The sequence below is a fragment of the Solea solea genome, chromosome 12, assembly GCF_958295425.1.
Source record: "Solea solea chromosome 12, fSolSol10.1, whole genome shotgun sequence".
NCBI classification, from domain to species: Eukaryota; Metazoa; Chordata; class Actinopteri; order Pleuronectiformes; family Soleidae; genus Solea; species Solea solea.
The window spans coordinates 21,800,009-21,823,598 of NC_081145.1; the positions used below are offsets into that span (position 1 = coordinate 21,800,009).

The 23,590-nt window shown below is 40.2% G+C and overlaps 1 protein-coding gene across 2 annotated transcripts; it reads right to left on the reverse strand.

Moving 5' to 3' along the window:
* Positions 1-5,846: 5,846 nt before the first annotated feature.
* On the reverse strand, positions 5,847-23,360 carry LOC131470144 (paired box protein Pax-6-like). Of its 2 annotated transcripts, XM_058645757.1 has the most exons (12): positions 23,196-23,360; positions 18,170-18,223; positions 17,125-17,148; positions 12,885-13,015; positions 11,208-11,423; positions 10,681-10,843; positions 9,228-9,380; positions 9,015-9,097; positions 8,644-8,794; positions 7,869-7,978; positions 6,950-7,091; positions 5,847-6,859 (listed from the first exon to the last, which is right to left on the reverse strand). In XM_058645757.1, the coding sequence occupies exons 1-12, from the start codon at positions 23,206-23,208 to the stop codon at positions 6,777-6,779; spliced, it is 1,323 nt and encodes a 440-aa protein (XP_058501740.1). In that variant the 5' UTR covers positions 23,209-23,360; the 3' UTR covers positions 5,847-6,776. The 2 variants fall into 2 exon arrangements, with proteins under 2 accessions (XP_058501740.1, XP_058501741.1); XM_058645758.1 differs by lacking the exon at positions 17,125-17,148.
* Between the last annotated feature and the right edge of the window lie 230 nt (positions 23,361-23,590).

Here is a 23,590-nt window from a genome sequence, read left to right on the forward strand (position 1 = left end):
CAAAATAAAAAGGCCAACTTGCAGATGAAACTCGACAGTCAACAAACGCGGCTTAGAAGAGTTGTGCTTTTTTTCGGTTCGTCAAAGAGTGTGCGCATTCTCCCATTAAGAGCTCAGGAGAGGACAGTAAACACTGGCACACGTTATTTGAGGTAAATGTTGATCCGAGACAAAGTGAGCCACTCTTAGAACATCCAGAGCCGGTCAACATACTTCAGTTAGCAGCGCTGACAAGCATTCAGTTTGTTAAGTCAGCGTTAAGCTCCTGCCGTTATGAGTCAAGCTGAACTCTTGACTGAACGTCCCAACAGGAATTCTCCCCTTTCTGTCACTCATTCATCGGCAGCAGCAACAAGCTGAGCGCCGAACGCCGAGGGCTTCAGGTGGTGAATCCGAGCTGCTGAATGGTCTCATAGACCTGCTCTGTGCTCGTATTTAGATCTGCTGCTGCTGTATTGAGATGTACTGAGCCGTATTAAGACGCAGCCACAGAGTATTGAGGCTGCATTGAGAAGCACTGAGGTTGAAGTGAGATGTTTTGAGCCATATTTAAATTGTACCGAGGCCGTATTGAAGCTGTATTGAGATGTATCAGAGCACAGCTAATTGAAGCTGAGCAGCAGAGAATGTCGTGCTTTGTCGCGGGACGGGATTGTCCATGCTGCAGCAGCATGGCATTGTGGTCTAAAGGGATCCTCCATGCTATTGTGGCGTAAGGAGATTGTCCCCAGTCGAAGGTAAGAAAAGGAGAAAAGCCATGAAGAGAAGGAGCACTCGAGCTGCCAGAGGTGATGTAAGTCTGCTCGCCTGTGTGTGTTGTCTGTCTGAGCTCTGTGTCCCAATAGGAGGGTCGGGTTCAGATTAAATGTGTCCAGTGTGTGGCCCAGTGCGGCCTCGCTGTGTGATGTGTGGCCCGGGCCAGCCTCTCTATTTGATACGTGGATCAGTTTGACCCCGACATTTGATGTGCAGAGCAGCCTGACCCCCTTTTTTGTCCCCGAAGAAAAGCTTCTAATACTGAGAGCAAAGACTTTTACAAGGCTCCGCTCGGGAGCTACTGTAGCTAAATTCCCCCCCTTAAAAAAACAACAAACAAAGAAGAATATTCCTGTGTGTGTGTGTGTGTGTGTATTGACTTTGTGTGCTACATCACATCATCAGTTATCATCCTCTTTATATATGAGAATACTGTGAGAGCTAACTGACACGGTATCATTTATTTCACTGTGAGCAGCTAAGTGTTGGGGGGGGGCACACACTGAATGAGTGAATAATTGCTTTGATAGGATTCCATCATTGATTCAATAATTCTCTACTGACAGTTGACAAGCTTTCATTGTGGTCCCAACCTCCAGGTCCTTTATTTAGTTGTTATCTGAGGCTGCAGGACAGCAGCTCTCACCACAACAAGAGTTTATTTATGAAGGCCCGCGTGTCCAGGAGTCTCTGAGGGGGAGACAAGTCAGCCACCGGTTGAAATGAAGACGTCAAAGTGAATCAGACACTGAGCTGATTCCCATCTGCTCCCGGTGTTTTCATTCCAGTTTGTCTTTATCTTTCAGTCTGTCCACTCGCTCCGTCCGTCTCTTTATTTGTCTCCGAAGAGGGAGAATGCCTCCCTGTCACAATACACTTCTGATGTGATTACCATGCAAATGTATTTCATTAGGATGTAAATGATCAACATAATGATGATTTTTAATTAGAATGTAAATGATGATTATTTCTATGAAGATATCAGCAGCTGTGGGAGAGGACTGTGACAGCGAGCTGTTGTCTCTCTGACTGACTGTCTGACTGAATGGATGGATGGCTGCTCTTTCATTCATCTACTAACGATATTCTGTCCCCCCCCCCCCCCTCTTTTATTCCTGCCGTGTTTATGTTTCTGTTTTTCTTGCCCGGGGACTTTGAGATGACACCCGTTCGCACACTTTACGGGACGTCTGCCTGCAGCCCTCGAGGTTCCAGTGAGGTTTACCAGGATATAACCTCTTGTGTAGAGCGGTGGCGTTTGCTGGTCTTTGAAACAGGGGACGCTCATTTCAGGCCCAGTTATTGATGCATAAATTCTTACATAAAACGAACAACTAGTACAAGGAAATGTGATAATTATGTTAAACTGAAATGCTATAATAGTGTTTTTTATTTACAGTGTTTATGTACAAATGAAAATGGTCTATATTGCCGAGCAAATAACACACAATGACCAGATATTTTTCTACAGACTTCCCTCGCAAAATCCACACAGGACTGAGGCAGGAAAAGGCTCTGCTTTCTGTATGTTTCTGCAACGCTGTCAATCAAAAACTGGTTCCGCCTTTCAGACATTTCCTCCAATCATCATGCAGAAGCCCAGCGTCCGCCCACTGCTCCATTGACTCCCATAGAAGCTGAGCTTCCCTGAAAGTAACGTTTTTGCCGCATTTGTCCAATCACCATCGAGCTATTCTGTGCTGTCCCAAGTGGTTTTAATGCGGAGGCTGCTACGGGAATACGAATATCAAGACAAGCTGATTCTGAATGAACTAGTGACAATCGCGTTCAAGGGCATGTTTAGAAAAGAAATGTGGATATAACAAAGTACATATTTGAAGACATTTTAAAGGAAGCTGAGCTTTCCTTGCTGTCTTACAGAAAGTGTCACTGGTACAGAGTGATGTGACAAAAATGATGAGTTCTTCCTACTGTGGTGGAATGTCCCAGGTATGTTAGACTTCTGTGTATGGCTTCAGAAGCCGACCTCGAGTGCGACTCAGCTGTTAAGGTGCAGGTAGAGTTCTGCAGGTGAAATTCCCATAATGACATTGTCTAAACAAAGGTTAAGTGACTGGTTTCAACCACATGGAAGGCAGAGTAATCTGCCAGTGAGTGGAGGAGTGAACCCGGCTTAAGTACTGTGGCTGAGTGGGAATGAAGATCAGGTGTGTAGCCCTGATAGCAGCCTGGGAAACCCCACTTCATGTCTCTGCAAGGGAGTAAAAACAGTGGGAGCAAACAAAGCAGGAATGAAGGATATAACAAGAAAGAATAAGAAGGAAGTCACAGGGAAAAGTCAGGAAGTAAAATTACACAAATGAACAAATGCTACACAATAAAATTTGATTGAAGTTGATTAGACAAGATACAAGAGGCAATATACTGTAAATACTCCTCCAGTTTCCCAATGTCAGGAGCCTAAAGTCTCTCAAAAGGACATTTAAGATGAATTATTGAATCCATATCACCACAAAAATCTTAATCTTTCCTTGTTTGGGCCATAAACTACAGCCCATCCATAAGTTTTTTTGCTGCTCACAGATAAACAGACTGGAATACAATGTCTCTGGCAGAGGTAATGAAACCGGAACCAAGAACAACTTAAATGTCCAACAAAGAAAAAAAACGAAATCGGGGGGTTTCACAGGGACCTTGACAATGACATCATGTAGACATCCTGTAGATAGGTATAGAATAGGCTACCAGTATAATTGTATTGTATTTCAGCATCATCTCTCTTTATCTGCAGGATGACCAAAGTACAAAAGATCCAACGCCGTTTTAAAGCAGCCATGTGAATTCATTCTTTACCTGTATAAATGCAAAGCCACTGTGGGCAGTGTGGGGTGGTGAACTTCATTTTGAAAGCAGTCAATCATTGCGACATTAACCATCAAAACGTGTTTTGTCAGTGCACGCGAGTGCAATTTATCAGGCGGGAGGTTGCTTTGAAAGTTAAATGGCCTCTTTAAGTCTGATTTAAATTCAGACGAAGTCCCACTTTCGGTGGGTGTGGCCAAAATGTAATCTGAATCAAATTTTCATCTCATAAATGAAAAACAGCCCCAAGTCGAGCTGAAAGAGGAGAGGTGTGGACGCTGCATTAAAAAAATAAAAAGCAATGGAAACACTGGAGGATTTGGTACATCACCTTGCACGGGGGTACACACACACACACACACACACACACGACGAGAATAACCTAATGATCTTGTCATCACACTTGTTTCAGAGATGGAAGGTAGCAGGCCATCATTGATCACTCTGCAAATGCTCTTTGATGATTAGAGTTCATATAATGCTCTTTGATGCAGACAGTAATTGATAGGTGCTGACATGATGTGGATTGTGCGAGATGTAATGGAATGAAACTTTTCAGAGCAAAGCTGCAGGTCATCTGTCTTGGATCGCGTCTCTTTTTCTCTCCATGACAGCCATCAGCTCTTCTTTCTCTCTCTCTTTTTTCCAGTCTTTTGTTAGGTAAATGAGGAGAGGTTGACCCCATTCTCATTTTGCAGCCACCCGCTGGCCGATGGAAGGCAGAGAGAAATGATGGGCTGAATGAACGAATGAATGAATGAATGAAACAGAGGGATAGAGCCAATGAATAGTCTTTTTTTCAACAAAGCCCCATTTCTGAATTTGCAGTGTATGAAATTTGTGTGAACCATTGAGGGAAGTGTGTATGTCGTCGTTTTGTGTGCGTGCGTGTGTGCGTGTGCTAATATAACAATATTCTCTGCGTTCTTAACGCCAGTTGCTCGTACAGAACTGCACAGATTTTATTTTTTTGTCCGAATCCCAACCTGACACAGTAATTTGAACTGTGCTAAGTTTGTGTTTGCATAACTTTACCTGTTTGTTTACCTTATTTCCAGATATGTGCAGTGTACGTGACAGTCGTTGAATATGCATTGATACGAAATGAAGAGATTATACACAGTATACAGTGTGTAACACCTGGGCTCAGGCTGGGCCAACCTATGTGACCAAACCCAACTCAAACTGAATTTTAGAATGAATCAGTCAGATTTCAAGAATGTCAGTTAAAATGGAAAATTAGAAATGAGTCCTCACTTTTGGAAGCTGTTGTATCACCCATCTCCGTATACATTCTATAGGGAGGTACAGTAGGTCTGATTCATTCATTGGTGCCCAATGGCACAGTAGAGATGGTGGAGATTTACAGCTGTAATAGAACAGTGTTTCCCAACCCTGGACCTGATCATCAGGTGTGTTGGAGCAGGGCAACATCTAAAACATGTAGGACAGTGTTCCCGCAGGACCAGGGTTGGGAAACACTGCAACAGAACATGGCCAGAACTATAAGACATGAGTGTTTTACCCAACTCATTTTACATTTTACACAAACCTGACACCTCTCCCAACACCCCTGAAGACATCTGGGAGACAAGAACAGCTTCAGTGGTCCTTGTCATTGATTAGATGTGAACATTAAGTGAATATTTTGACTGCCCTTACTGGCGATTGGACAACTACATGGATTAGCAGGTGTTCTGTGTTGAGCTCACAGCTTGGATACAAAGGAATATTGTCTGTGTAAAAAGTCATGCTAACATACCCAAAGTACTGCATTTTGTTTCCACATGGAAATTACAATAAAGAATCTTGAATCTTGAAAAATAAACGTGTATAATGTCTTTGCAGACAGTGGCCTGGAAGGAAAGTTAGCGGGCCCATCACTGAAGCTTGTAGCACTCCAGGTAGAGCTGACATGGTACCAACATACCAGCATGACTTATTTACATGTTTACAGATTTGCATATCCACATAATGGTACTTAAACTGCTTAGGTTTAGGGACAGTGGGTAACTGTGATTAGGTTTGGGGCCAAAAAAAGCACCTGGTTAGTCCCAAGAAAACAGCAAAATCAGCAACAGATCTTCCAGCGTTTGGTGATACTAATAATGTCAAACATTATCTGGGACAAACAAAGTATTATTTGTTTTTTCTTTCCGGACCAGATTAGAATTTCTCGAAAACATTGTGTTCTTCAAATCTGAGGAAAATCACACTTCATGAATACATCCAACATTGATATTGAAAATAACAAGGACTATAATAAATAATAATCGAATAATTTTATTATGGGAACCCTTCCATAACCACTGGAGAAGACACTTTACACTTTGAAATTAAGAACAGATTTACACCCCAGACACAATCAAATGCATGTTTTAGAAGCTAGCAAAGTGTTTGTTCTGTTTCCAGTCCTTCAATGGTGGGTTTAATGTTTTATCTTTGGACTCCCCACCCTTCACCCCCACAAGAAAAAGAAAATGAGAAGAGTTCATGCCTGTTAGCAGATCTAATCCATGTCAGAGTTTATACAATACCAATACACAAACAACCAAACTCCACATTCTGAAATTCTATACACATCCCAGTCCAGGGCGTCCACTGTGTGTTAGTAAAGATTCACTGCAGACAGTTTATTTCAAGTTTCATTAAATTCTTCCCTTTGCGTTTCAGTCAACATATTTTTCTTTTTTTTTCTGCTACAAATTCACCAACATGATATAAATTAGGGAGTGAAAGTAGAGGTAATATGTCCTCCTGTAGAATGTCCAAACAGAGACTGACCAGCTTATTCCTGTGAGGCGGAGGACAGTCCTACTTCCTGAGCTTCCTGAGTACTGCTCAGGCTAAAGCTTTTTCATTCTGGGCCTGTGCCGTGCAGGTTCCCCACCAGCTAGACTGAGCGGCGGCAGGTAGATGACATGGAACGGTGGACTCAGTTGTAGCTGAACTTGTAAAGTTTAAAGTAGTCATAACATCTCTCAACTGCTCGTCTCCAGAATTTGAAATTGTCTCGTAAACATCAACAAGATTCTTTACAATTCATTTGCTGTGGTGCAACGTTGGTCTATTCCATGATGGGTCTCTTTTTTTTCCTTTTTTGACTCTGAAGCTGTGAACTGGATAGTGAGCGCACATTAACTGCCCGCGCAGTCGATCACTGCAGGCCAAAGCGATTGTTGATGGAAATGCCACCACTACAGGCGTGGCCAGTACTGTGACATGTCCGCTTCATTTCCTGGAACTTGGACTGGAACTGAGACACCAGGGGAAATCAGACCTGTTTAACAAGAGAAAACATTACATTTCTGCCGTATCTTATCGTATAGTATGTATTTAGTGTATATAGAGTACCAAACCGGCTTCCTACCTGTTGACGATGTTGCGGACGATGTCATTGACTGACTGTTGAGGTGTGGCTGCATGTGCGGAGGAGTATATGTGTCATAGCTTCTTCCATTTACAGCCGAACTGGTGGGCAGCATGCAGGAATAGGAGGTCTGGCTTGATGCCTGGAAAGATCAATTAATGTAACACATGAAAAGATCTGAATATTACACAGTGATGATTCAATAATAACCGTCATGGTCCACAGATATGGAAATTTGTGTTTCGCTTCACATGCAAATTTGAAAAACACCTAATCACATAAATCACAATTCAATAAAATACACAGATGAAATACTATATTTGTGGTTGCTTGTCTTGGGAGCAGGACAATAAATTCTAGGTGACCACAATTGTTATGGCCTCCTAAATGTTGAGATTCTACCTTCAAATTTGCAGTCAATGCACTTTAATTACTAATTTTGCACAGTAAAGGTTGTGGTCGTTGAGCCATATAAGGGTATATGAAGTACGTTAAGGCTGATTTCACTGCCACGGCTGAGTGAAAATGGGTGCACAGGAGCTTTAAAGGGCAATTTCTCTGTCACAGCCCAAAGACGTATGTTGGATGAGTCCAAATATCATAGCGCATTATCTCTGAGACATTATACGTTACTGTCTGGTGGACAAAATACTGTATAATGTCTGAAAAGGGGAATAAAATCTATAAATAATTCGTTAAAACCCAGCAAAATGGTCCTATAACACTGTAAAGACACTTCAACACAACTTGCTTTGCCCCAACTTCTCTTAAACCATGTTACTATGGATGATACGTCTAAACAAATTTAATCTGGAAGAAAATATGTGATTGCGAATGCAATTAAGTTGTGCGCGAATGTAATATTTCAGAGACAGGGTTGCGTTCGTTGTGTGTTGTTCTGTTTTGTACAATGACTTACTTGCATTGGCAGACTAGCAGCCATACTGAAGCTGGGCATGGCTGGGATGCTGTAGCCGTTGGACAGAACTGCATCTGGACGTCCCAACACAGATCCGGATGAGAATGAGACTGGAGAGACACAAAGTATGACACGGAGTGAACAAAGGCAGTTTGTGAAGTCACCCTGGCATATAATCTAGCAGAGGAACTCACTTCCCAAATTGTGATACTTAGACGTGTAAGACGAGAGCTCAACATAATCTTATATCCCTGTGGTTTGATCACCAGGTCTTTTACACCAATGATTCAAGCTATTATTTAAAGGTGCAGTGGGCAGAATGCGTTTGCTACTACTAATCAGTAATTCTATAATAACATGGCAGCATAACATAAATGAAGCAATCAGACAGAGAGAACTAGGGTTCTTCAATTAGCTGTCTGCATGCAGGTCACTTTCAACCAGAAGACTTGGGACAATAAAAGCAATTTCTTTTTTCATTGATGAGGAGACTGAGATTATTTTGGGTCATCAGTCACAAATGGAGACAGTATCTGTCTGTGCTAATCTGATGAGAGAGACGAGACATGCACCTCAAAAACTTTGGTCAACATGTTGCTAAAACACAACAATCACCTACAATCAAAACATAGCTCTCACCCCAACCCTAACCCTAATTGAAATACCAGAGTTTACAAATTTATAATGGGAAAATATCATAATTTTTGCAAGATAATTACTGATTTTTGGTGGATGAACCAATGCAGCTTTGTCAAATGTGTGTTCTCATCCCTACCTGGTGCTGTAGGCTGTGGAAGCGGCTGGTAAACACTGGTGTTGAAGCTGCTGCTGATGGGGATGTGGCTGGAGGAGCTGGACACCTGACGACGTTGGTTTCTCAGCTTCTCCTCTCTTCTCCACTTAGCTCGTCTGTTGGAAAACCAAACCTAGACACACGCCAGGACAGAAAAGGAACACACACACACACACACACACACCAGTGGTTATTAAGGTAAAGTTCTTATTCTCTTCAGTCTACCGATACTTCCCCTACCCCCCCAAAGGGCCCTCTTGTCAAATCTCTGCAATAACTACCAGAAGCAAAGAGGAGGAGAGAGTGGTGGGAGGACAACCTTTTATATTTGAAACCCAAATACGAGGACATACCTGTATTCTTGCCTCTGGGAGGTCTATTTTGTTGGCAAGGCGTTCTCGGGCAAACACATCTGGATAGTGGGTCCGTTCAAATTCTGGGGAAAAAGCAATAAATGATTGTAACAGTTGGTTTACATCAGGGCAATGAGTATTTCCAGTACTTGTACTGAATGAGTTTGAGTGCAGCTGCGCGGTGTCCTGACGGACGGTAGAAGCAAAAGTTACCTTTCTCCAGGGCGTCTATCTGGTCCTGCGTGAAAGACGTTCTGTTTCTTTGTAGTTTCCTCTTCAGCTGGAGTCTCATCTGAGTCTCCTCTGAGTCTTCGCCATTGGAACCAACTGATATGGTGCTCTCCCCTCCCTCCGCCTGTGGACACTCTGGAGGGACAAAAAGAGGTGCGAACGATTAACAGGGGTTTTCAGATATTTGCTTGATTCAGAGAGCCTATCACAGTGAGCAAAAGGACACATTATATTACTTTTATTCTTTACTCACACCTTGTATTTTTCTATCTATAGATAGAGATAGAAATCGTTTCTCTATTTCTTTTTGTGTAGGATACATCTGGGGTTGAAGATGCATGCTGCATTCACCTGAATACTAAATACTTTCTGTCTCCCGCTGATGTGAACGTTGAGAAGCTTTTGGTTAAGTGAGACGTAATGTCTCGTAGTGTCGCTGCAAGAACCGTGAAGTCGGGCAGGCGCAGTAACCGCGACAACAACAACTTAAGTGATGGTTGTAGTACCTTCACTTCACTTTAGCGAGCTGCGATCAGACAGTGCCGTATGTAATATTTAAATCCGTGCAATTAAAACAAGAGTTAATGAAGAGGGAAGATACAGGGCATTTCACAGTGGAGCTCTCCAACATGTGATCTCTGAACAGACGAGAGCTTGACTCCCGCTCCCTGTGGAACTTATGTTATTTGTGGTGCTAGCCTAATTATTCATTATCCCCAGCAGACAGAGCCTGCAAAACAGAATGAAGCCATTGCTCAGTGTCACAGTCAGTCAGGCAGAAAGAGACACAAATGAGAGCAGACGCCCCCCTCCTCCTCCTCCTCCTCCTCCTCCTCCTCCTCGATACACACACACACACACACACACGCGGGCACAAACATGCTGTGGACTGATGGGGAGACAGCAGCCGTGGTAGTATGGCATGACTTCGTTTCACTGTTGTTAATCCCAGGGTGGTGGAGGAGGAGTAGCAGCATATGAGCTCGCCACAGAGCAAATGGGGCCCTCGGCCGCAAACGCAGGAAGGAAAAGGAAAGGGAGCTCCGGATGCTCAATATTCACTACTTCATTTTAGCAGTTTACAGGAGCCCTGCGGTCAATCCCAGTGTTGTTGTAGTAGGATCATCAGAGCAGGTCGTCAGTACATTTTTAAATTATCATTACCAATCAAATTAAAACTGGACTTTTAAAATACATGTTAAACTGGCCAAGATGCTCTGCACATGCTCCACAGCAGGGACAAAACTATGGAAAAATCCAGAGCGGTGCATTTTTGGACCGATGAGGAGACTGATAATATAATCCTCTGTCAGCAAGTTAATGGACGGTAGAATGTAGAGTAAAACATTCTCACAACTATCAACATTTATTCAGTAAACTGATTTCACACTAAATGGCATAGTCACAGTGCATGGAAACACGCTGAGTGTCTTACCAGTGGCAGTGAGTGTTGTCCCAGCATACCACCCCGAGCGTCCCCCCCACGTGGTTTGTCCATTCAGCATTTTGAGTTTGTCAAACATCCCTTCGGCTCCTACTGTGCCCATTTGCTGCTTGTCGTTGGCCAGGTTCCTGAGCACACGGTTTATTGAGGAAACCTGGTGAAACAAAACAAAACAAAACAAAACAAAACAAAACAGCACGTCAGCCCACTGTCCACCTTCATCACGTCCATTAACAGACACACTGAACACAGTGAATTAACACTGTGAGATAATCGACCGGCTGCCACCACTACATGTTCAACCTCATGACGGCACAGTGTTGAAGGACAGACTGCAGCTTCCTAACAGCACAACTGGAGCGGCTGTGACTCAGGAGGTGAAGCAGGTCGTTCACTTAGTTAAGGTTCAGTGGCTTGTGTGCCAAAGTCTCAGGAAAGGGTTATCCTCACACATAATAATGCTGATCACAGATAATGCTGCTCCTGCTGTTGGTAAAGCGTATAAAAAAGGGTCTTACGCTAGGTATATTGTCGTTGGTGCAGACTCCTTCTGCCAGCAGTCGATCTCTGATCTCCCAAGCAAAAATGGACGGACACTCTCTTTTGTACTGAGCGATCTTTCCCACCACCTCTGGGGTGGCCACTCTGGGTTTACTCCCTCCAATGGCTCGAGGGCGAATTGAGCCGGTCTCGTAATACCGGCCCAAGATCTTACTCACGCAGCCGTTTGACACCTGGACGCAAAAACAGTCCACATTATACACATGTTAGATCAGGGATTCCCTAAAGACTCGCTCACAGATTTCTCCAACCTTTTATATGTATATGTTTTAACTAACATGCACAAAATGAAGTTGTAATTAAATGACTGAACATCTTAAAGAAATTATTCACTTCCTAATTCAAAGTGACATTATGTACTATAGATGAATTAGTCCTTACTTTAAGGACAAATTTGCTCTTTTTTTGGGCCGCCATGATAAAAAAGTGTCGTTCCCATAAAGAACGTTTTGGTAATTACTGTTTTAGATTGGTCTGAATAATTATCATGGCAATTATCAAAGTCTGTTTTCATGTTTTGGCGCAAGGCCAATTCATAGTGTTACACCAGTTGTCATTCACCCGTCTCCAATATATGTGTGGACCTTATGTGGACAGAAGTGGGCAGCCTATTATTTTGTTCCAGGTATAGAAAAACATATTGTAAAGGAAGAGAATGTGGGATCAGATACGCCTCCATGAGACACCCAGACAGATGCAGACCCTCATGTTATTATTATTGTTATTGTGATTATAAATGGAACTGCAGACATGTGTGTGTGTGCATGAGTGAAAGGCATACACAACTCTCTGCGGCTACCTGACGAATAAAGACGCCTTAATACTTAATAATACTTTCACTTTTGCCATGTGTTTTTTTTTTAAGATTTAATGACAAATCATGACCGGGGGTTGGATGTAATATGAAATATGTGTTAATGTTAAAAGAACCATAAAATAATTACTAAATTCAAGTTAGATGCCTTGTCAAATCAAATATTGTCATATTCCTGGTCAGTTTAGTTTTCCTGCCATTTACCTGACCACACCAACTTCCTGTCCCTGCTGTTTTCACCTAGTCAACTTGTGCATAGTCCAACATTCAGCATAATTCCTCAATGATGGATCGCTCTCTGAGGTGTGTCCAAGTGTTTGTCCATTAATGTTTCGACCCGGTTTGTATTTTTGTTTTTGGGATTTTTGCCTTGCCTGATTTGTTTGTGTGGTTTGGACTGTCCACTGAAATTAAACTGACTTTTGACTATTTTGTCTCTGGAGTAGATATAAATGTAGACCATAAGTAAGCACGTAAGTAAGTTATCCTTTGGTCTGTTTTCGTATTGATTTTAATCTTCTGTTAATTGTTTTCTGACCAACTGCTGCTGGAAGTTCCTCAAAGCAGACTTAAGGCTAGAGGTGACAGGGCCTTTGACCCTGGACCCCAGACCCCGACCCCAGAGACTTTTAAATCCTCCCTTAAAACCCACTTCTTCTCTCTGGCTAACAATTGTATCATTTTTATTCTCATCTATTTATGCATTTATGTATTTTTGTATGTAAACTATGCCGCCTTCTGTACAGATGCAAATACCGTTTGTATTTTGTGTTTCTCTGATCTAAAACCACACCATTCTGCAAACAAGAGGCGAGTTTACCTGCAGGATTCTGGATATGTCACAGGGTCGAGCTCCACTGTGGGCGAGCTCGACGATCTTCTGCCTGGTAGAGTCAGGTAATGGTCTCCCGTTCACAAACACACCGCCCAGCTGGTTTACGCCACTGTGACCTAGAACCAAAAAAAAAGTGAATCAAAGAAGCTGAGTGGTGATGACGAGGGACACGCATCAGTACAGATGAACGCTCACACTGATCAGGCACATGCATGAGAGGAGGAGGGAGTAAAGGACATCTGAAGCCTCTCAAATCAAAGGTTTCCTTCATGTGTGTCTTTACAGTGTTGCTGCTATATGAGAATTATGGAATTTTTTTATTATGTGAATTCCTTAAAGTTTCTGTCAAAAAAAATCTATTCACTGCAATAAAAATTAGTTGAGAATCATAATTTACCATGGTACATCTGTGCACAACCACAGAAATCACACTTCATAGCGTTTCAGGACATAAGGATAATAAACATTTCTTATTTATGAATATGGAATGGAATGCATTGAGTAGTCTGTATTTTGGTTTAAATTAAATAAAAACACAATATGTAACACGCCACCACAATATTTGAGAACTTTAAAAATGTTAATATGAAACATATGATCCAAAATGTGATATCAAACTTTTTTAATATGTACAAATGGTATTGTTTACACAAACGTTGGTCTTTATAACATCCTATACAACTAAAGTTTTATATTTATATACTTTTGTAAAAAACAACAACAAAAAAAGCCTAATTCAGTTATTGCGTTCTTTATATAATTATTAAAGTGATTATTATTATTATTTTTTGATTCAATGACATCATTTATATATATGTCATATGCTCTGACAGCCACAGAGAGGACATGTGACCTAAGAGCAGCGATTTAAATGATTGACTCTGGGTGTTCAGTCATCTAAGCTCCTGACAGCCAGACACTGGAAGAGCAAAGTGTTCTGGTTTTTTATTATTTATTATTATTATTTTTTTTACACATGTTGGAACCACATTTCGAAATAATCAAACTGCGGCTGCTGACGGACTGATTTAAAAAATAAATGAATAAATAAATAAAAAATATGCTCTGATCAAACCGCTGTGGAGCTCTGACACTTTTCTGTCATTGGCAGCAGACTGTGTTCTGACACTGTGCAGGTTAAGTAGGGATTTACACTGAATCAATTGTCTATTGTCTCTTAATGGCTCTGTGGGGGGAAAGCATATTGCACATTTATAAACCTCTCCACGGGACATTAATAAATCATACAAATGCATGTACACACACACACACACAGGGAGTGAGGGAGAGAGAGACAGAGAGAGAGAGGGCCACAGCAAGTATGAAAAACGACAATGTGTCCATGTTTTGGTTTTCCTCACAAATATGAAATATAATATTTAGCATGTACATTTTGAATTAAATACTCTTTTATGATTGTGTTTCCTCATATTAACGATATGACATAAATCAAAACATGAGAGCTCACTAAAAACAAAGATTTTATGTTTAATGTTTAAGTTTAATGTGTTTATGTATTTTTTTTAAAAGGGGTAACAGAATTTTTGGTTGGTGACTTTTCCTGAGAACTAGTGTTGTGTTGAGTCAAAATCAGCACCCATTGTGTTTCGAATACTGTCTATTCTCTCTATCTATTATGGTGAGCAAGAGAATGTTAAAAATGTAAATGTTTGTCCCCCTAATGTGATAATGAAGCTTATTTTATTTAATGTCCTGTCGCCCCCCCCTCTAAGTTGAAGAAATGATGGCGTACACATCATTATTGTTCATTACTATGCAGATGATACACTGCACTTTACAATAAACCTACCGTTCATTCAGAATTGAGCGACTGAAGTCAATTTCATATCACAGTATATACACAGTGCTTATTAGACCACCCACCACCCAATGTAAGGTTTATGTCACAGCATGGGTAATGATCTAAATCATTTTTTTATTTTTCTGTAATGGTTAATACACCAGTATGTAGAAACTCTTTATTTGAAAGTATATTTTTTTAATGATAAAATATAATGATTGTTGTTATCCGTGGATTTTCAGATGTACTGTTTTACAAAAACAAAAAAAAAACAACTGGAAAAATAATAACTCTCATTGTTATTTCTGGATTAAAATGTCAAATTATAGTTATTTACTTGCATTCCTGAACAGAAAAAAATAGTTTTAGTGAATGTTGAATGTTATAATTTCTGAAGGCCAGTGAGTCAACTCAAATTTGGGTATAATATTTTCAGTTTTTTTGTCATTTTTATTACAGGTAGTCTAATAAATGTGTTTATCACCATATATATATATATCGTAATCATGTCACAGAAAGACAGAATATTATTTTATTCCACTTTGTGTGACCCTAATTTGGTCTGCACTGAAGGGAAGGCGTCTGCTATTTCCTCTGTATGTCTTTTATAATTGTTAATCAGTTCTTTAATTAGCGATTAGGGAAATTATTTCTAGGTTAATTAAAACCTTCATTCATTGAGATGCATATACTGTATAGAGGACAGAGGTGAGAAGCAAAGGGAGATTCTTTGTGACACCATTACCACCATCATCCTTTTTAGATATATAAAAACAAAACAAGGATTTACCCTACAATACTCTGGACACTAGGATTAATTTAATTACAGGACGAGTCAGGGCCTCTCGTGCAGAAGGTGCTGCTAACTTTGAGAGGAACGCCTGAATACTTTACTCTCTCCCTCACACTCTGTCTCACATCATGTTCACTTTGTGTTTTGGGCTCAATTGTTTTGCGGTAGAAATTGTTAATCACAGTGTCATTTCCCAGAGGAACACACCCAGGCTGTCCTCTGCTGACACACAATTAATAGACAGACATATGGAGTCAATTTGGCTGAGGTCCCTCTGTGACACACACACACACACACACACACACACACACAGCAGGCAGGCCCCTGGGAGCAGATCAGCAGCTTTCACTTTAAATCAGCTCATTCACACTGAGGCGTACTTCAATTAATTTTCACTTTTACCATGTACTGTTACTATCAGCAGTCTTCCGACTCAAACAACATGAAACGCCGTTAAGTCCAAGCGCTGCAAACAAAGTCGCCTGCGGTCGGACGCCTGTGTCAGCGGAATCACATCCCCACTCAAACTTCCCCACAGCACAGAGAACAAGCCTGAGACGCAGGATTTTGCTATGGGTTTTATGTACACTGCTCACTCTCCTGAACCAAAGTCCATATAGAAAATCTGATTATTTTTTTTGTATATTTCTCCATTAAAGGGCCACTTCACTTCACCCAAATATTTTTTTTTTTACTAATTTCCTGAGACAGTGGAAGTCGGGATTAAAAAAACAAAAGAAAACAAACATAAAATTGACAACAAGTCGACTTCAAAGTCACTTCCTGCTAAGAAAATAAAAGCCCTACACTGCTCTTTAAGGTGTTTCTGTCAAATTAGTAAAAGATCTGAAAAATAAACTAAAAAACTGGTCAAATTTAACTTTAATTTATCTAACCTGACTGCAGCATCATAATGATTTTGAGTTTATTCTTCATTTGACCAAGTGGGGGGAAAAAAATGTGTGAAACTGCCATTTAAGTGCATCTGAAAGAAGGACCTCAAACACTAAACTCATTAAATAACACATTTCAAGTGTTATTTAATAGAAGCAAAGGTGCATCAACAACTCCTGTTTGGTGAAATCGTTTCATCATGTTTCTCAGTGGACTGTGGTGTGGTTCCAAAGCAACACATACTTCAGTTTCCACTGTGAAAAGACCGTATAACGAGATTAATGAGCAAAACACAACGCTTAACGTATTCTACATTTAAGCAGGACTCTGAGGTCTGAAATCCTCTAATTCACATTTACTTAAAAGACAAAAAACTATTCCTAAACATGCTAAGAGTGGACAAGCAGGCCTTAAAACACTCATTTTCCTTTTTGGACTTTGATCTGGGAGAGTGAGCAGTTTAAACACACACAGTTTTAAGTGTGAAAAGGTTGTATAATGGTGATTAAAATATATATTATAGCTATTATAGAGTGTCCGTGTCTCAAGGAGGTTCTTGGTGCAGGGGTTGTTGCACAACACAGTCAACAACTTTACTCAAGTGAGTAAAAATATAAAAATAAAAGAGTGGAGCAATCTGACAAAGTCTGGCGTAAGGCGGACAGGGACGTAGCAGAGGGAGTTGCAGGACAACGAGACAAGCAGAGGCACACAAAGAGGAAGTATAGTACACACACCTTCACTGCAGACGGCATGGACCTCTTGTCCCGCATTAAGAAAGAAGAAGTGAGGTGGAGTTCTTTGTCAGTTACACCCAAAAAGGTACATTATTACACACACACACACACACACGCACATATTATTCTCATGCTCACATACATTTAAGGGGCAGTCGTGATTCTTAAAAGTGTGGTTGTAAAAGGTCCTGACTGAGACATAGTATCTGACCCTAGCAGGTAAACGCTCGCTGAAAACATCCGCCAGAAAATCAGCAATTTTATTTTACATCATGGTAGATGTAAAGGAGGAGTTGTTGAAGAACCGCTGCCTCCATCCACGAGTTCCAATGTTTTATTTTGTCGCTTCCTTGTTTGAAATCTCTTCTTCAGGTTTAACTAAGACAACTTCACTGAAAATCTTTGGACCTTGGTGCAGGAGAGTGAGCAATCTTTTCCCACTTGGTCAAATGAAGGATAAACTTAAAATCATTATGATGCCGCTGATTTTTTTTTGTGTTAAATTTAATTTTTTTCTGTTTTTTTTTTACTGATAAAACTTGAAAGAAACACAGACTTCCTCCGTTGCTGTGGGAACGAGACATGTGTCTCAGATCCACTGTCTGATGATCAAAAATATTTTTCTTTTTTGGGTGAAGTGGCCCTTTAACTTATTAGATGAAGCTTTTGTGAAGTGGCTTGAATCTGTGTCATGTCCCTGATGGCAGCGACTGTATGTTGTCACTGAGTGTGTGTGCCTGCCTCCTGCCTTCTGTCTCCTGTGGGTTCAGGGTGAAGGAGGCAGTCAGCTTCAGTGTCAAAACCACATACAACCACACTTCAAGAAACAGAACTATCCCTTTAAACACAAAACAATTGCACATTTGGTGCTAATTCCCTTCCTGGTGTGCAAATGAGAGGATGGTGAATTTGACTCACAGAAGAAAATGACATCTCAAAGGAAAACTTGATGACAGTGACATCATTTGCACATATAAACAGTTATAGCTCCTACAGCTCAGATGCATACATGACAATAATACACAGGTTTGAGGTTGTAACTCACTGTTTTGCATCATGGATGCCACACCAGTCTCCCAGCTCGTCTGACTTCTGTAATCTGCACAGAGGAGAACATGTTGTGACTGTGAACGCTACAAACTCAGCATTTTTTCTGCACATACATGTTTGTAGGAATTTTGTGGCAATAGGGAAAGGAAAGTTGTGGTTTTTTTGTCATCAAAGAAAATCATGTCACGATGAAGAAGAAAAAAAACCACCCTTGACAATGGGAGTGGACACAGTGTCTGAATGCCATGCCACCCTGTGATTGGTTCATATGCTAATGTATGCTAATGTACATTAAGTTTAGAGCACAGACTCTCACACTCACACCAGTGTATAAAGTTTTCATGACCAATAGGTGAAAATAACTGAATTTACTCTGTGCTTACCTGAGCTGTATGTATGTATCTATACACTGCAACAACAAGATTAAAAACAACATAACTGGCCCTATAAGATAATGATTATATTGTATGATTATGAATGTAAACTATGTTATGTTAAGAGTTACATATTAAAACAAACACTTTCTATAGACATTTTTACATTTTCTTCTATGTATTAAGAGTAAAATACATAAACTCAAAGTTCTCTATAGTGCCATTTGGAGAGAATCAATCAGGACAGAGCCAAAATACATGTAGTCACATGATAATAACACTAAATAATCATACAAATACACATTTACACTGAGAATTCCTATTCTGTGTTTATTCTAAAATTTCAGGCTTTGAAGAACATTTAAAAAAACAAAACAATATACTGTATAATATAAAATACTTCTGTATGTCACACATTCATGGAGAATAAAAGAAGCACAGGTGTACAAAACTAATTGTGATCAAAAATTTAAAAACATGTACTATGTATGTTAAAGGCCATAAAATGAGCTGCTGGTCGTGTGAAAGTCTCTTTTGTTAAATGTAGTTACTGTGTATTTGGACGCGAGTGTGAAGGAGAACATTTTAAACGCTTAAAGCTGAATTACGTAGCGTTGCGAGGCTTAACTTCAACTGTAAACAATACTAGACAAAGAGGGTGGGTGTAGAAAATATATGTAAACCATATAATGTTTGTGAATTCTGAATAATCTGAGTGTATATCAATAAATAAATAACTAAATAGAGGTTAGAGGAATGCTGAAAATTTGAGAATAGACATCATCATTTTGACTTATCTATGGCCGTGGGTTCTCAAACTGTGGCGTGTGCACCACCAGTGGTATGCGAGAAATATTGTTCTATACTGTACATACCAGGGTATGTGATCAGAGTGGAGCTGAGGCATTTTTACCTGGAGCGCGTCAAAAATAACAAAAAATAATAAAACCCTACACCAGTGTGTGAAGTATATGTGAGGATGAGGAGGATGCTAAGAGAATAAATCTGCCTCCTGTGAACAGTCCGTAGCTGACTTTGTATTTGAACGTTGGTTTGAGAAGTTTGAGAACCACTGCTCTGTTTTGGTGGAGCAGTGGTGTCAGCCTGAGTTCATGCGTAATCTTCTATATAAGACATACATTGCCACTGACTGTGGACAGCATAACTCAAAAAGTAAAGGTCAGATCAGGATGACCTTTTCAGGGGATGTAGGTTACGACCCAAGGTAGTAAAATGATAGGAGTTTGATGGCGATCCACACAAAAACCACTGTTAACTCTGTGGGAAACTGAGATTTGCTCTCTCTCTCTTTAATATCACTATATGCTATATGACAGGGGGGGGGAGATGGCCACTTTAACTATGTGTTGACATTAATGCACATGACATTCATTATAGACTTCAGAGCTGTTTTCAAATCCAGGGTCTTTTCAGGTGAAAGGAAAGCGATATAAAGACTTCAAAGCAGCTCCTTCTCTGAAGCTCTTGTTATTAACGACCTGCATTAATGAACATGGAACACACACACACACACACACGGGGCCGGCCTACAGGCAGCCCTGTGCCCGCTGTAACTCGGCGCCCTCGCGCCTGTGAAAGGAGACAAAGAGCCGGAGAAGCGGAGCCGCGGCTCTGCTCGGTAAATACCCGCCTGGCTCTTTGTGTGTCCGCGGGATTTTCGTGTCGCTGCCTCGTTAGCTGCGGCTCGTTAAAAAAAAACGAAAAAGGAAAAAAAAAAAAAAGCCCGTGACAACAAAACCGCGACGGGGAGCCCAATTTGACCAGTGCGACGGACATAAAGGAGTTGTGTTGAACAGGCCGACGACGAAATAAAAGTTTCATTCAGCCTCATTCAGCGCGCGCTGAGAGCGCGAGAGAAGAGCGAGAGGCGAGGCTGCTGGAGACACATGCTGCTGCTTTACACTGCTGCTCTCACTGCATCAGTCTACTGTCATAATAATAACAATAATGATGATGACAATAATAAAATATATTACCAAAAAACAACAGTTTCATAGTATAATTACATAATTACACAAACTACAGGCGTCCACGTTAAACGTCTGAGGGTGTAAAAGCAGAATAAATATTATGTATTTTTTGCCAAATTCAAATGTATACATTTGCTTAGGTGTTTTTGGTACTGACAAGAAGTTAAGATTAAAAATGGGGTTGGGTCATGCAATAAAATAAAAGATTTAAGATTAAAAATTTAGCAGATTAAATTAAGATAAGGACCTGCACAGCAAACTAAATAAATTACTAATAAATAAATATTAGAAAATACAACAAAATAATAATAAAAAAAACATAGAAATAAATATAGAATGATATATCTATAGTTTCAGCAGAATATGAATGTGTGTGTGTGTGTGTGTGTGTGTGTGTGTCATGGTTTCAGCGCAGAGCAGATTGCACATATTCCACTTTATATGAACGCGTGATGTTGACTGTGATAAAAAAAAAGTTAATACACATAATAAAATCTAAGCAAACAAAAGTTGTATTTAGATAAAGTTTGGACTCTATGGTTTCACGAAAAACAGTTATACAGTTTTTTTGCAGACGTTAACTGAATTAACTCTGCTCGTGAAAACCTGCTGCTTTTAAGTAACAGTCGGACATTTATTTATTTATTTTATTTTATTATTTTAATATCGTGATACTTTTATTATCATCTTCTGTAATAAACATTAGAGTTATGATGCTGCTTTTATGATCCGCTTTCTGTTCTTCTGTGAGTTCAGTATCCGGCAAAACAGACATTTTACTATTATTATGATTATTGTTATTATTATTATTATGAAAAATATTATTATTATTATTATTATTATTCTTGTTTATAACTGTGCTTTTAATCTAAACCTGGATTTGATTATATAACAGATGTCACGTAAGAAAATAAAAAAAGGTAGGTTTAAAACAGACAGTCAACAGATGTGATTTTTGTAATAATAATAATATTAATAACAATAATAATGCTTTAACACTGAAACATCTCCAAATGTGGCTCAGGTGCTGTATGTGTGTGTGTGCGCGTGCTCCTGTCGTGCACGTGCAGCAGAACCACACACACACACACACACACACAACCAAATAGTGCGCACCACTCGCGCCGGATGATTCATCATGCGGATAATTGGCCCCGATTTAATTAAGATGTTAATTAACAGCCGATTTAGATAATCGGTTAAGACGATCTTGTATCGCGCACACACACACACACACGTTTTTTCATTTTTCCCTATATAAACATATATATACATTTTTTATATAAATTCACTGCGGCCTGTTTCGTGAGGCCTCCACCATGAATTCACAGACACACGTTAAACGGCCTTCACCATGAAAACAGTTTTTTAAAAAGGTTTACAATAAATCCTCAGCTCTATCATTGTCTTTTAATTGCCAGTAAACAAAAACGTATTTTATATAACAATAATAATAATCATGATAATAATGAACACAACAGCAATAATAATGATCATAATAATGGCTTTAATCTTGTTGTAGTTTGGTCCTTTCAGTGTGAAAAGAAAAAAAATTCTTTGCTGGCTATATAGGTGTGTTTTAGATATTTATATAATAACACACTTATTTATTAGTAATTTAGAGTCACACAGAGTCAGAGTAAGCTGTCTGATTCAGAATTAGTAGAAAACAAACAATGATAGAGAAAAGTGAAATGACTGTGTGACTGAGGAACATGTTTCAGGCTGATGGACGTTTAATATACTGAGGGTAAAAATGTGAATTTCCAGGAAAATAATTGATAAAGTGAGTTGAACAGTGTGAAACAGACAGTCCATCACTACATCTGTCCTCGCGACATTATACACTGAACTGTGTGTCCCTCTCTTGTCTAATCTGTCCTTCACCCTCACACTTCATCCAAATCAGTCTCTGCTGCATCACCATGCGCCCTCAGTGGGTTGTTGTTTGTTTGTTTGTTTGTTTGTTTGTTTGTTGTTTGTTGCTGACCCATGTCCTGCTCACACTGTCAGCGACTCTGACTGAAAGCATTCACATGCATTGTTTTTGTACATATATAAAGGTAATGCAGTGTCATTAAGAACACACACACACACACACACACACACACGTATGCAGTGTTGACTAATTTCACAAAGCAGTCTGAAAGTAAAGCTGTGTTTTTTCCACAAAATGCAGCTGTCTCACACAATTACTTTCAAATAGTTTGAAAACAAATCCAGATTTTTGAACGGTCACTTGACGAAACACCTCTGACATCAGGAAGGTGATGAGAAAACTGTCTCTCTCCTTCCCTCCTCCTCCTGTTTTTTTGTCACTTATCACCTTGTTTTTCCGCTCGTTCTTCTGTTTTGAAGCTGCTAAACTGAACACCTGCTTCTATTCCTCTTTCCTTTGCTTCTCTTTTCTCAAGTCTGTCCTTTTTTCCCCTCTTCTTTCCACTTTCACATCACACCGTGAAACACTCTCGTCATCCTATCTGCTAAACAAAATTAAACTTTTTTTCCAAACTGCATGCCTGACTGATGGAGGTAGAGAAGTGCAGATGAGGGAGAGAGGGAGAGAGAAACAGAAAGAGAGAGAGTGAGTGAGACTAGGGGAGGGGGGAGGGGAGAGAGAGAGAGAAAGAGAGAGAGAAGGAGTGAGCAAGCTTACCTTTCTGTGGCATGCTGTAGAGAAGTAAAGTTTTGGTGCGTTTAGTTTTCCAACAGCTCCTTTCTTCTATTCTTTCCTCCAATTAGTTTCTCCTTGACTGAAGAGACAAGTGCAGGGAGAGACGGAGCTGGTTCTCTGAGGAGGAGGGAGGAGAGTGAGGGAGGGAGGAGGGAGGGAGGAGTGGGAGGGCCTAGAGAAAGAGGGAAAGGATGGAGAGAGGGAGAGGGGGGGTGGAGAGGGGAAGGTTAAAATGAGAGCTGAGAGTTTGTGTTTATGAGTGAGAAAAAGAGAGTGCCTATCTATCTATCTATCTATCTATCTATCTATCTATAGATAGATAGATAGATAGATAGATACAACACAAAACTTTTGAGTCTTTTCTTCATGGTGGGGAA